Source organism: Canis lupus, chromosome 29 (genome assembly GCF_003254725.2).
Source record: "Canis lupus dingo isolate Sandy chromosome 29, ASM325472v2, whole genome shotgun sequence".
Lineage (NCBI taxonomy): Eukaryota > Metazoa > Chordata > Mammalia > Carnivora > Canidae > Canis > Canis lupus.
In genome coordinates this window covers 9,463,011-9,478,648 of record NC_064271.1, presented here as the reverse complement: position 1 = coordinate 9,478,648, position 15,638 = coordinate 9,463,011, and the positions used below count along the sequence as shown (strand labels likewise).

The 15,638-nt window shown below is 35.8% G+C and overlaps 1 protein-coding gene across 4 annotated transcripts in view; it reads left to right on the top strand.

The window, feature by feature from the left end:
* Nucleotides 1-15,638, top strand: part of LOC112678486 (cytochrome P450 7A1) — a 35,501-nt gene that overhangs the window by 7,377 nt on the left and 12,486 nt on the right. For 2 of the 4 annotated variants that reach the window (XM_049103936.1, XM_025477793.3), the window contains exons 1-4: nucleotides 9,244-9,400; nucleotides 11,565-11,805; nucleotides 12,621-13,198; nucleotides 14,973-15,103. In XM_049103936.1, coding sequence (XP_048959893.1) covers nucleotides 9,321-9,400; nucleotides 11,565-11,805; nucleotides 12,621-13,198; nucleotides 14,973-15,103 — 1,030 coding nt within the window. In that variant the 5' untranslated portion in view covers nucleotides 9,244-9,320. Of the gene's footprint in view, nucleotides 1-8,601; nucleotides 8,728-9,243; nucleotides 9,401-11,564; nucleotides 11,806-12,620; nucleotides 13,199-14,972; nucleotides 15,104-15,638 lie in introns of those variants that run through there. The other 2 variants (XM_035708214.2, XM_035708215.2) reach the window with 2 other exon arrangements.

The following is a 15,638-nucleotide window of genomic DNA, read 5'->3' as shown; positions in this document are numbered from 1 at the left end:
CTAGAATGATAAAAGAATCAATTCATCAAGAAATTATAACAATTATAAATATATACTCACCTAACAATAGAGTTCTAAAATATATGAAGTGAAACTGACAGAATTTAAGGGAGAAATAGCCAATTCAACAGTAATAGAGGCTTCAATACTTAATTTCCAATAACAAATAGATAAGAAGCCAAAAGGAAACTAGAAAACTTGAACAATATTATAAACAAACTAGAGTCAATAAACGTATTCAGAACATCCACACAATAACAGCAGAAAACAAAGTCTTAAGTATAAGTGGAACATTGTTTTGACAGATATCCATTAGACCATAAAATAAGTCTTAATAAATTTAAAAGATTGAAATTATGTAACATATATTCTCTATTCATGATGGAATGAAATTAGTATTCAATAACTGAAAGAAATTTGCGGACTTCACAAATGTATAAAAATTAAATAATATGCTTCTAAATAACCAATAGATCAAAGAAGAAAACACAAAGGAAAGTAGAAAATACTTTGAGATGAGTGAAATTAAAACCACAATATGTCAAAAATTGATGCACTAAAAGCAGTGCTTAGAAACTTACAACATGTTTTTAAAAAGGTCTCAAATAAATAACCTAAACTCTCAGCTTAAGAACTTAGAAAAGTAAAAGCAGGATAAACACAAAGCAAGCAGCAGGAAGGAAATAATAAAAATCAGAACAGAAATGAATAAAATAGAGAATGGAAAAACAATAGACAACAAAACCAAAAGTTAGTTCTTTGAAAAGATTAATGAAATTGATAAAACTTTATCTAGCTTTACAAAAAAAGAGAGAAGACTCAAATTCTAAAATGAAGAATACATGAGGGGACATTACTACCAACATTACAGAAATAAAAAAGGAGAAAAGAAATAAGGGAATGCTAAGAGCAATTGTATACAAACAAATTAGATAACCCAGATTAAATGGATATTCCCAGAAAAACACAGATTATCAAAAGTAACCCAAGAAGAATAAAAAAGTCTAAATAGACCTATAACAAGAAAAAAGACTGACATTAAAATTTTTTTAAATTCCTACAAAGAAAATCCCAAAACCAGATAGCTTCACTGGTGCATTTTACCAAACATTTAAGCAAGAAATAACATGAACTCTTCACAAATTCTCCAACAATTAGAAGAGGAGGGATCACTTCCTTGTTCATTCTGTGAATCCAGTATTATCTGATCCCAACATCAGATAAAGATATTACAGGTAAAATGAACTACAGGCCAGTATTCTTTAAAAATATAGATGCAAAGGTCCTTAACAAAATACTAGCAAACTGAATATAGCAACATATAAAAAGCATAAACATTTTTGACAAATGTGATTTATCCTAGCAATGCAAGGATGGTTCAACATATGAAAATTAATCAATGAAATATACCATAAATACAATAAGGACAAAAATGACGTGATTATTTCAATAGATGTAGAAAGAGTGTTTAACAAAAGTCTAACACCCTTTCATGATAAAATCATTTTTAAAAACCCCTAGAAATAGGATACTGCCTCAACACAATAAAAAGTATCTATGAAAAACCACAGCTAATATCATACTTAATGGTGAAAAGCTAAAAGCTTTTCCTCAAAGGTATGGAACAAGACAAGGACATCTGCTCTTACCACTTCTATTCAACACTATTAGAAATTACATCCAGGGCACTTGGGCAAATAAAAGACATACATGTTTGAAAGAAAAACGACCTCCATTTTCAGAAGACATGATCTTTTATATTGAAAATCCTAAAGAATCCATAAATTTTTTTTTAGAATAAACAAGTTCAGCAAAGTTATAGAATGCAAAATCAACATCTCCAAATTAGTTTATTTCCATACACTAGCAATGAACAATCTGTAAGTGAAATTAAGAAAACAACCTCCTGTACAACTGCACCAGTAGGAATAAAATAACAAGAATAAATTGAACAACAACAAAAGCGTGCAAGATTTGTATACTAACATTTACAAAACATCATCAAAGGAAATTAGGGACCTAAATAAGTGGGAAGGCACTTTTATCCATTTCATGGATTGAAAGACTTTAATATTGTTAAGATGACAATACTCTCCAAATTGTTCTACAGAATAAATGTAATCCCTATTAAAATCCCAACTACATTTTTTTTGTAGAAATTTACAACCTTATTCTCAAATTCTTGTGGAAATGTAAGAGATCCAGAATATCCAAAACGATCTTGAAAAAGAGTGAAGTGGGATAATTCATTCTCCTCAATTTCAAAACTTACTATGTGCCTAAAATAATTAAGACTCTAAGGTTCTGGCACCAAGACAAACACATAGATCAATGGAATATAGGGTTGAGAGTCCAGAAATAAACCCTTATATGTATGGTTAAAGAGTTTTCAACAAGAGTACCAAGAGATTTCCACGAGAATAAACATTCTTTCCCATAAATTGTGCTGGAACAATTGGATGTCCACATGCAAAAAAGAGCAAAGTTGGACTCTGTGCCTAACACCATATACAAAAATTAACACAAAATGAGTCAAAGATACAAATATAAGAGATAGAATTATAAAACCCTTAGGAGAAAACAGGTGTTATGTCCTCATGAGCTTAAATTAGGCCATGTTTCTTAGATACAACACCAGCAGTATAAGTAACCAACACAAAAATAGATAAATTGGACTTCATCAAAAATAAAAACCTTGGGGGGGAATCTGGGTGGCTCAGCAGTTGAGCATCTACCTTTGGCTTAGGTTGTGATCCTGGGGTCCTGGGATCGAGTCCCACATCAGGCTTCTCCCCCTGCCTATGTCTCTGCTTCTCTCTCTGTGTCTCTCATGAATAAATAGGTAAAATCTTTAAAAAAGAATTTAAAAACTTTGTGCACCCAAACACCTTATCAAGAAACTGATAAGACAAGCTACACGATGGGAGGAAATATTTTAAAATAATATCTGATAAAGGTAGAGTATCCAGATTATGGCAGGAATTCTAATAGCTAACAATAAAAAGACAAATAACTGAGTTAAAAAATGAGCAAAAGATTTGAATGACATTCTCCAAGGAAGATTAATAAGAGCCAATAAGCACATAAAAAGATGCTCAAAAAAAAAAAAAAAACAGATGCTCAACATCATTAGTTACTAAGGAAATGCAAATCAAAACCATAATGAGATATTACTTCACACCCCCTAGGATCCCTATACTCAAAAAAGACAGACAATAATAAGTATTGACCAGGACATGGAAAAATTGGTACATTGCTACTGGAAGTGTAAAATGATACAGCCATTTGGAAGCCAGTTTTGTAGTTCAAAAAGTTAGATATGGAGGTACCACATGACCTAGGAAATCCAATCTTAGCTATCTACCCAGGAAATTTCCAACAAGTTCATACAAAAACTTGACATGAATATTCATAATCATAACAAGTAAAAAGTAGGGGGAAAGAAATGGGAAAAGCATCAGTTTCCTCCTTCTCTGGCTACACTCTGCTTTCTCTCTCTTCCTGAGCTCTCTTACCTCCCTGGCTAGGTTGGTTGGGCCCAATGAGTCCAGTGACTCATTGCTTCTCTTCTTTCACTGTCCAGTTGCTCTTCCTGGATTAAGCTCCAGAAAGTTCTGATTAAGGTGAGACCCATGAAAAAAGCAAGATAGCACTTAGCCTTTTTGATTCTAGGTCCTTGGGCCTGCCTTTAACTTAAAAGAAAGGACTTCTCCCTATGATACAGTGCAGCAGAACAGGTATTGCACAGGGGCATGGAGCCAGAGCTTTGTAGCATAGAGTCATCTACAAAGGGAGACAACAGTGTCCATCTCCTATTTCTGGCAAGTGGAGCAAATGAGGCAAGCCTGTGAACATCTCTCGGCACAGAACACTAATGCGTGGCCTGACCTTCTGTGGTAATAGAGATAATGCTTTCTTTATCAGAAATCAAACAGTGGCTTTGTTCTCCTGATGATTGGCAGCATCCCCCTGAGGCCAGAGACTTAGCGTGTCTTATCTACCTCTGTATCTTCAGCACCTAAGAAGTGCCTTGCACAAAGTAGGTGCTAAGTTAATATGAATGGATGCATGAAATAAGTATTTGCTAAATGATCAGTTCATCTTTCCCTCATTGCTTACTTAATAGCACCTTCTACATACTGAGTGTTCAAAACATGTTTGATGAATCAACTTATTTCTGAATATGTAGGTGGCATGCTTACTTTTTCCTAAATGTGTAGTTAGGTGCCCTCTGGTTGCAATGAACTTCTTGTGAGGTTCTGAGCTGTAAAGGAGGAATGCTGAGCTTCAGTTCAGAAAAATCTGGGGTAATCCTAAATTTGCCACTTAATAATTACAACAAACATTTGAGGGCACAGATTGTGCCAAGCCCTGGGCTAAACATTTTATGCACTATGCCATGTTTCACCTTGACATCTATATTATGAGTCATGTACTATAATCATCCGTATTTTACAGATAAGAAAGCAAGAGCTTTCTTGCTTGAAGAGGAGAGCACCTTGTTCAAAGACAGATGCTTAATCGGTGGCAGAGTCAGAATGCAAACTTAGATTTAATTCCAGCTACCACTCCAATATTTGAACTATTACAAGCTATGCAACATTAGCCACTAAACCTTCACACTTCTATTTCCTTATCTGTTCTTTTTAAAGATTTATTCACTAATTTTAGAGAGATCACTAATTTTAGAGAGAGAAAGCATGAGTACATATGAATGCACTTGCTCTGTGGGAGGGGCAGAGGGAGAGAGAGAATCTCAGGCAGATTCCCCACTGAGCAGGGACCCCAACTGGGCTCGATCTCACGACCCTAAGATCATGACCTAAGATCATGACCTACGCCAAAATCAAAAGTCAGACCTTTGACCTACTGAGCCACCCAGGTGCCTTTTCCTCTTGTTTTTTTATTTTTTAAAAGATCCATTCATTTATTTGAGAGAGAGGGAGAGAAAAAGAGAGAGAGAGCATGGGGAAATGAGGGAGAGGCAGAGGATAAAAGAAAGAATCTTAAACTGAGCGTGGAGTCCAGTCTCCTGCCCCTGAGATCATGAATTGAGCCAAAATCAAGTTGGACACTTGACCAACTGAGCCACCCAGGCACCCCTTTTCTCATCATTAAAAGAGCTAAATGCCTGCTCTGCACAACTGAGCTGATTATTCAAGTAGGAAAATGTATGTTAGAAGTTTTTAAAAAGTGAAAACTTCAAAACTAATGTAAAAACGATTATGATTGTCTGAAACAGGACTTAACACTTTCTTATTTTCTAGTCTGGTCAAATTATATTTGTTCAATGGGCATATACTAAGCATTTACAACCTCAACACCTTTTGTTTAAGATTCAAAACTGTATTTGGGAATCAGTTACTCTATATCTCTCCTATAACATAATTGGGATTTTTATTTTCTAAGAAAAATAGATTATATGAATCAAATGTGAATAGACTTATTTCCTAAATGCGAATGAAAAAGCCCTGAATTAATCATAACAAAATTTTACCAACTCATTTTACTTTGGTTTCCCACTGACTTGCCCTGAATTAGGAACCGGATGTGCATTCTTGATCTGTGGGAACTGAGATGCTCTTGAAAAAATGCAAAGCATTGCATTAATTCGGGCAATCTATGTTCCACCATAGACAGCTGGTCTGACTTGTAAATTATGGAAAACAAGTTGTGTGATTCAATTGTTTGGCCACATTCACAGTTCATTTTATTTAAAGCAATCCTACTGATGTGCAAGTTCTATGTAAACTATGTTTACTGCATTTCTTAATAGAAACCACTTAAATGTGTCATCTGTTTACCTAAGCTGATAGCGCTAGTTGTTCTTTTTTACTTTCTGTTCCTCTAGTTTGAATTTCCTTGTTTTGTATACATCTCTGTGGCGATGGGGTATTAGACTCAAGCCCTATATTCTCTGAGGCACAGAATAAGGGTTTCCTCTGCACCTCAGTAAGCGTGTACTTTATGCTACTCTACAAAGAAAGAGGAAATTGACAGGCAATGGAGGGATTCAAGTTTTAGATAACCTTTAGTTTTAGATAGACCCCGTTTATCATGCTGGACCTACTGGCAACTAGAACATCCTTCCTTGTGTATCAAGACACTTACTCTTTTCCCCACTGCAGTGGAAACCCCACAGGATCAGGGTTCATGGCTGCTTTGTTTACCACTATATCCCCAGTTTTGCTGAGTGCTTGACACAAGTAGTAGATTCTCTGTGAGTATATGAGTTTGGAGACAGAAGGGGAGCGGGAGAAAACAAAACTTCACATTTTGAAACAGTGGAGAATAAAAAAGCAAAAAAAGGACTTTCTGACTCAGCTAGCATTTATTTAATGCCTGGTACTCTGAACACCATGCTGAACACACTGGGATTTTCCTAAAATCCATGCATGAAACTTTATACCCTTGTTTCATCAGGGAATCTTTTAGGTATTTCCATGAAGCCTACTAAGAGTTTTGACAACTGCAACAAGCATCTCCATTCCCGCTCATCAGATTAGAAGCAGAATTTAGGGGTGTAATGATGCCATTTGTGGACATGTGACAACAACAAGAAGAGACATCCTCAGAAGGAACACATAAACCATATATAATAAAAATATGAGTACTGATATTCAAGTCATTGCTTTCCCTCGGCCAACTGAAAGAAATTGTATGGGTATATTTCCTGGGCTTGTATTGTATAGAAGAGGGATAGTAAGTGAAGGAGTTAAAAGAATAGATCAGGGTAAAGGAAACTGAGATAAATACTGACTAGGTTGTATTTGAAAGGAGTTTGTAGGGTTCTGAGAGGTAGTGGGGAAGACAAAAGTTTTCCCAGGGTTGTGAACATATTTCCCCTTCACTGTTTGGAAATCTTTAATTTTCACATAATTATAGATTCACAGGAAGTTGCAAGATGATACTTAGAGGTCCCATGCCCCGTTTCCTCTAGGTATTTTGTTTTCATTTGTTTGCTTGAGAGGTGACTCTAAGGCGTTAAATTGTTCAGATAGGAGGTTGGTGCTTCCTCTAACTGTGATATCCTGCCTATAAAGGTTTAGCCTTCAGAGTCATAGAGAAAACAGAATAATTCAAAAAAGCACATCACTCTAAATGCATTTAACATGCACAAAGCCCCCCAAAAAGCCTAAGTCAATCAAGAAATCTATATACTGCCATACAATGGTTGATATTGATTATGATCATAAATCATACACACACACACACACACACACACACATACCCACACACACACAGATTTGTGGTCTCTGTTTAAGGAGGCAAAAAAAAAAAAAAAAAAACATGAGATAATTCTATGGGTTCTATGGCCAAAATCTGGAAACAAACCAAATGTCCATCAGTAGGGAGTCAGTTAATTGAGTTAGTCAATGGAAGACTATACACACATTAAAAGTAAAGAGATATATACAATATGTAAAAAAATTTTTTTCTCTTCCTCTCTCTCTCTCCCTCTCACAGGAAATGTCCATAATGTGGTATTCATTTTTTTAATGCTATTGAACAAAAAACGTATTCAATATAAGCCATCTCTGAGTATGACTCACCAACTATATCTATGTTGTCAAATCCAGGGTTTCTTTGTCATCTTTCTTGACCTCGAAGAAGCATGTGATACAGTTAACCACTCATTTTCAAATGCATTCTCCTCTTGCTTTTTGTGACACCATATTCTCTTGGTTTTCTTTCTGGTTCTTCCTTACCTATCTTCTCTTTTCCTGCTCCCCTACTGACCTCAATAAATGGAGTGCTTTGTGGCTTGGTGTTGGACTCTATTCTATTTTCCTGAGCTTTATTGTCTCCCTTGGTGATCTTTTCAGGTCTTTTGGCTTTAAAAAACAACCAAATGCTAAAGACTTAAGTCTATTTCCAACCTGGTTTTTCTTCCTAGCTTCAGATTCTTTTACATTCAATTGTCAACTTGACAACACACAACAATCTACAGAGCTAAAGATTGTATTTTGACCTGTTGCCCCCCAAAATCTGTCTTTCCCTACTCTAAAGCATCACTGTATATGAACTAGCTCTTGTCTACCTCAAGCTCTTATATATTGTAACCAAGTTTCCCCTTACTGCCTCTGCTCTGATCTATCTTACTTTTTTTCTGGTTCTTAGACACTTCAAGTTCATCCTTGACTCAGGACCTTTGCATTTGGTGTTTCCTCTTCCTAGAATTCTCTTCCTTCTGATTTTCACTTAATCGCTTCTTGCCATTCAGATCTTAAATGTCACCTCCTCAAAGAGCTCTTCCCTGAATATCATATTTCTAAAGTTGCTCTCATCCCCAATACTCTCTACACCATGTTTTACTTTATTCATAGCACTTATATTTTAGTATCTATCTACTGAAATAGAATCTCCATTAGAGTAGGAAATTTGTCCGTTTTGTTAAAAAATACCTTTGAAGAATTCTTGGCACAGAATAGATGCTCAAGTAAGTATATGCGTACATTGAAATAAAATTTAGAACGATACATACCATACAGTTAACAGTTGTCGACTCTGAGTGGCGAGTAGTAGGGGAAGTTAATTATAAATTGACTTTCACTTTCTACCGAGATATGTTTCAGTTAGTCTTAAATTTTTTGAAATGAAATTGTATTACTGTAACTATTAGAAAAATTAATAAACATGTTTTCAATTAGCAAAAATGGATAAATGGATGCTTAAACTGTTTAATTGGAAGATGAACTTATGTGGATACTTTCTTGAGAATGTTAGGTAAGTAATGTGTTACTATATATAGTAAAATATCTATGATTTTGTAAAAGCGCTGAAACATGAGGCAGCAGAAACATTTCACCTAGCTCTCTTTCCTTTGAACTTGAACCACCATGTCTCTTGTTAATCATTTAAATTGATTTCTTCTTCAAAAGGTAACAAGATCCAACCATTAGCTTGATGATAAAGTATGCTTATTTTTCTTTAAGTTATTATATTTTACATTGCTATTTGATATGTTCATCCTGAACACTTTTATATTTTGTCCTTTTTATAAGCACACTAAACTTGAGATATTAGCTGTTGTTACCAGTTCTGAATGCTAAGTCAGCATATGTTTGAGAGACCTTCAACTTATCAAGTATTGCAGGTCTCTGATTGTTTTGGAACCTCTTCTGATACCTGTGGACTTAGTTCAAGGCCAGTTATTTTTTTTTCTAATAGAATGAACAAATGGTTAATTGTTTGTTTTGGTCACTCAAATGTAGGATCGTACCTTATATAAAAGTCTAGCTGGAGTCTCTCTTCAGTGATATCTTTACCTCTCTATTCAGAGATTCTCTTCTTTAAAAGTTTTGCATTAGATTTGCAAAATGATGACCATATCTTTGATCTGGGGGATTGTTGTAGCAGTATGCTGTTGTTTATGGCTTATTTTTGGAATGAGGAGAAGGTAAGGAAAGTTTTACCTTTAAACTGCATTTTAATTCATTTAATGTTCTTTTACCTTCATTGTTATATATCATAAATTTGGTGTTCTGTAACACTCACTAGCATTTTTAACCTAAAAAGCTTTAAATTGAAAATGTAATTTAGAGATGTATTTTTAAAAATATTTTATTTATTTATTCATGAGAGACACACAGAGAGGCAGAGACATAGGCAGAGGGAAAAGCAGGTTCCCCAAGCCTGATGTGGGACTCAATCCCAGGACCCCTGGATCATGACCTGAGTCAAAGGCAGATGCACAACTGCTGAGCTACCCAGGTGCCTCTTATTTAAAGATTTAAAGTGGTTTCTGGGATGCCTGGGTGGCTCAGAAATTGAGCATCTGCCTTCGACTCAGGTCATGATCCCGGGGTCCTGAGATCGAGTCCTGAATCGGGCTCCCTGACAGGAGCCTACTTCTCCCTCTGCCTATGTCTCTGCCTTTCTCTCTCTGTGTCTCATGAATAAATAAAATCTTAAAAAAAATAAAAGTGGTATTTTATTATATCTAAGAAAAGATAGAATGATAGTGATTCCCTTTTAGTATTGACATACCCATGGTCATGAGAAAATGTACACAATTATACAGAAATTTTATAAGGTTTCTGTGTATGTTTCTGGGCGGATTTAAAGATGAAGTCTGGATTAGTAAGGATACAAGTGGTATGTGGGATCTGCAGTGGAAAGGGTTTTTTTGTAGCACGAGGATTAAATAGATGCTCTGACTAAATGAATGTTCTCTTCTCAGCTAGTTCTTATGTGTTGTATAGACTCAGTCTAGGTTTGGATAAGAGCCACAGAGCCTGCTTTGATCCTCCTATTACCTTCTTCTCATTAATGATAATCAACCATGGTAAATTGGGAAACTGCTAAATGTATATAGCATCACTTTTATTTATATGTCATTTATTTATAACTGGTTCAGTAATACAAGAAATACAAATAGAGTCACTTACATAGCCAATACTTATTTACCTTCTGATGAGCTCAAAGAGCATTTGGGAGATGGGCTTGTAAGTATTCTGTTGTCAACCTTTAAAAGATAGACTTACCCACAGCATATCTTTAGTTATGAAGATTGCTATGTGTTGACTCTCTTTTACAAGTTTGTGTGTCCGTGTGTGTGTGTGTGTGTGTGTGTGCATGCGCGCATGCTCTAAGGTATTTTAATTCAGGCCTGGTAATTTCTAGTTATAGTTAACCTTACTTATCATTGAACTAATAAAGTGAAACTAATTATTTTATGCTAAGTAGTTCTGTCAAGAGGGAAGGAGTTTATGTTGAAAAATTAACGCTTATGTTATTCAATAAAAACATTTAAAATAGCATGAAGGACTGTGTGTCAACTATACTTCAATAAAAAAGAGACAACAGGTAGCATGAATGCTGAATCACAGTTGATCCTATCAATACTTACTTTACTTAATTTCATTTTATACTAAGCTAATTTCTCAAATGAGATTCTTCTTATCTTCAACTATCATTATAGAATAATAATAGCATTAAACTGGGGCACCTGGGTGGTGGTTAGGCGCCTGCCTTCAGCTCAGGTTGTGATCCTGGGGTCATGGGATCCAGCCCCACAGCAGGCTCCTTGCTCAGTAGGGAGCCTACCACCCTCCCCAACCATGCTCTCTCTCACTCTCTCTCAAACAGATAAATAAAATCTTTTAAACATTCTTTAAACTATGAAGATTTTGAAAACTTCAATTTTGCCATCTTCCCTGCAATTCAGTATTCTATATCTTTAAATAATCAAAACATTTTGAGATAGGCAAATGATGGCTGGGAAAAATATAAACACTAGAATGTACTGAGAGGAAGAATCTTGTTGGCTTTTTTGATCTTTTTATCCTCATCATTGGGAAAAGGGATGGTCACATAGCCGACATTCAATAAGTGTTTGTGGAATGCATGGATGGATGGATGGATTTAGCAATTATTTTGATCAACATACTAGGTTAATATAATTCATTGTTTTAGGAAAAGAGCAGGGCCCCATCAACAAAAAAACTATAACTGTAGAGTTTTGAAGTTTGAAGTCAGTAGTAAAAGTTTTAAAAAGTTTAAAAGGTATAAATAAAAAAATGTATAATTTCCTATATCTATCATATGTTTATGTCTTACAGACAAATGGGTGAACCACCGCTGGAGAATGGGTTGATTCCATACCTGGGATGTGCTTTGAAATTTGGTGCCAATCCTCTCGAGTTCCTGAGAGCAAATCAAAGGAAATATGGTCATGTTTTTACCTGCAGATTGATGGGAAACTATGTCCACTTCATCACAAATCCCTTGTCATACCAGAAAGTGTTGTGCCATGGAAAATACTTGGATTGGAAAAAGTTTCACTTTACTACTTCTGCAAAGGTAACCAGTTTCTCATTTATACAGCATTCTTCTTGTTTTTTACTTTTTAGTATGTCAGTCTACTTAGCATTTTGATGTACTTAGAGTTAAAAATAGAGATGTTGAATAGAGTTACCCTTCCATGGAGATCCTTAGAAACACGATAAATCCAATTAGACATAACCTCTTGGCACTAATTGTTTCAAAAGTCAAAATAGGTATAGATTTGTTATTTCTTAATCACCTAGAGTGCAATAAAAATGAAATATTTTACTGAGCCAGATGGCACCCCATCAGTAAAATAGGTACAAACTCCTTCATGTCAGTGACATCTACATAACTCCCAGAGCACATGTGGTAGAAACTTATCACTGAATAATTGTTTTACCACACCTAGGCCACAAAATTGTTTATTTTGGTAAGCAACTGTATATTTAGTGAGTCTCTGCAAGGAAATATTAGACATGGTCTCGGCTCTAAGTAGATGAAAGCCTGGTTAAAGTTCATCTACAAAAAATATGGAAGACATGGTGGTTAAGACAAATTTGGATTAGTATCAAATTAACATGCCAATAGATGCAGTAGTATAAGAAAAGTAAGAAATGGACAATTTGTGTGGTTGAGGGAAGTTTCACCGAAGAGTTGGAATTTCAACTTGGCCTTCCAGGAAGAGTAGGATTTGGCCATTTAATTTGAAGACTGCTATGAAATTGTAGGTTTTCCTGCCTTGCTTTTAACAAGTAGAGAATCCTGAAAGTATATAATCTGTTTTTCAGCCATTTTCTAGCACTGTATCAGGTTTAATCTCTTTTTTCACACATTTCATGTATTCTCAGGCATTTGGGCACAGAAGCATTGACCCAAGTGATGGAAATACCACTGAAAATATAAATAAAACTTTCATCAAAACCCTGCAGGGCGATGCCTTGAATTCCCTCACAGAAGCCATGATGGAAAACCTCCAACTTGTCATGAGATGTCCCCTGGTATCTAAATCAAAGACTCCTGCCTGGGTGACGGAAGGGATGTATTCCTTCTGTTACCGAGTGATGTTTGAAGCTGGGTATTTAACTCTCTTTGGCAAAGATCTTACAGGGCAAGATGCACAAAAAGGACTTATTCTGAATAACCTTGACCACTTCAAGGAATTTGACAAAATCTTTCCTGCTCTGGTAGCAGGCCTCCCCATTCATGTGTTCAAGACGGCACACCACGCTAGGGAAAAGCTGGCAGAGGGCTTGAGGCATGAGAACCTTGGAAAGAGAGACCACATCTCGGAACTGGTCAGGTTTCTGAATGACATGCTTTCCACCTTAGATGACATGGATAAGGCTAAGACGCACCTCGCTATCCTCTGGGCATCACAAGCAAACACTATTCCAGCGACCTTCTGGAGCTTATTTCAAATGATTAGGTAACTAGCAATTTATCCATTTATTTTTTTATTTTAATGGAAAGTAGAAAAGCTACTATTTTAACAAAAAAAATAGAGGCATGGTACTTTCTCATGCTATCAATCAAGAGTGTGACATTGACTTTATAAGTGTTTAATACGTATCAGCTCTTCCAATCCTCACAAAAGCATAAACAACTATGACTAGTACACACATCTTGTGGAAGCAGAGAACTTTCCAGGGGGAAGGATGCACTGCAGAGGGTCAGTTCAGGCTGCCTGGGCCCAGAACCCTTGCTTTCAACCCCAGGCTGTTCCTCATGATGCCTACTTATGTTGATGAATTCTGTCTTCATAATCATAAAAATGTATTTAAGTGATTCTGACTTGTGGACAGTGAGAGGTCGGAGTCTATGCCTTAGTCCTTTGTGCATTAACAGTTTGTTTCCACTGCATTAGTAACTTCTGTTTTAGTGTTTATTTGATCAACTATGATACCTATGGACCAATCCTATTAATATTGATTATTATTGATGGGCTTTAGCTAGATTTCGCCTTTAAAATGTATGTAACAAAAACACTATATGTAACATATACTTTACATGATTTTGTTTAAAACTGTTAGTCTGTTGGAAATTGGACATTCAAATGGTTTAATTATTCCAGTTAAATTAGGTGTTTAGTGTCACATGGACACAAAATTACTGTTTTGTAGCATTGGGAATGCCAAATTTCCACTGATAGCTGGTAACCATATGTCTTTAATATAAAAAATACTTAAGGGCACCTGGATGACCCAGTTGGTTAAGCGTCCAACTCTTGATTTCAGCTCAGGTCATGATCTCAGGGTTGTGAGATCACATCAGGCTCTGCCCTGGGCATGAAGCCTACTCAAGATTCTCTCTTCCTCTGCCCCTCCCATCCCATGCACATGTCCATGCGTGCACGCGCTCTCTCTCTCTGTCTCAAAAAAACTGTATTAACAATTTCAGATATAAAAACCCATTACTAATCTATCTCAAATGTTAAATGTCTTCCAAAGTCTTTACTTGAAAGACCTCCATCTAGAATAAATTCATATATTTACAGTAAGGTTACAACATCAATGTAATATTATAGGGGTAACAGTAGCCATTTTATGACAATCAGACAGATACTTATCAGTCAAACATTTCTGAGAATTTACTGCAATCATGTTATATAGATCCGTTCCCATGGCACTAAGGATCCAGTAAATGTCCATGTACTAAAACGAAGTAGCATTCATTTTACAAGTTAAAGTGTTAGAATAGGAAATTATAATATGAATGGAAAAGCTGTTGTTCTACCTGAAATCATGGGATTTTAAGAGTAAATTTGATACCATTTGCAATTTAGGTGATACTTTACGTACATGCAATTTTCTTTTTCAACTGCTATGTACATGTCAAATTTGACGTTTAATCCTTATTAGAAACATTTATTTATAAAAGTATGGCCAAAGTTTTACTTTTGTGTTGCAAAGCCTTTGAAGGCAACAATTCTCACTAATATCCAAGGACTTAAACACAATTACAAAACACGGTAAAAGGTGATTGGGGAATGTCCTTTTCCCCATCTTCTCTGGTATCTTGACCCCTAGTTAAAAGGATAGGAAAACTTCTATCTGTTTGCAGATCTTTTGATATAGAAAACATTATATATATATATATATATATATATATATATATATATATATATTCTTTTCTTTTCAAGGGCTAACTCGCTATGATTTATATATATATATATATATCTTTTCTTTTCTCCACTTTGTTAGGAGCCCTGAAGCAATGAAAGCAGCTACTGAAGAAGTGAATAAAACACTAGAGAATGCTGGCCAAAAAATCAGCCTTGATGGCAGTCCTATTTGTCTGAATCAAATGCAACTGAATGACATGCCAGTGCTAGGTATGCTTACTATGTTCCATTTCATTTACTGTGTCTCACAAGTAGTAATCGTCAATCTATATTATGCACTTACTGGTAGCATTAAGCTAAGTATTTCATATGTGTTGTCCTGTTTGATCCTCACAGCAATCCTATGACTGGGGCCAAGTTTCTATAGAATAGGTCAGGAAATTGACATTGAAAAGTGAAGTTTGTACCTGGGCTGGAATGGTGGAATGAGATTCAGGGTTAATGTGGGACTCCTGACCCTACATTCTCAAATGCTTCTCTGCCCTGTCTTACTCTATCTCATTTCTTATTACTCTTACTACTAATGTTATGATTAATGGGAGCATATTACTCATTTTCATGAAATAAAGGAGGAAAAAGTTCCATCAAGAAACCACAATTTGGGCAGCTCAAGTGGCTCAGCGGTTTAGCGCTAACTTCAGCTCAGGGCGTGACCCTGGAAACACAGGATCGAGTCCCACGTTGGGCTCCCTGTGTGGAGCCTGCTTCTCCCTCTGCCTGTGTCTCTGCCTCTCTCTCTCTCTCT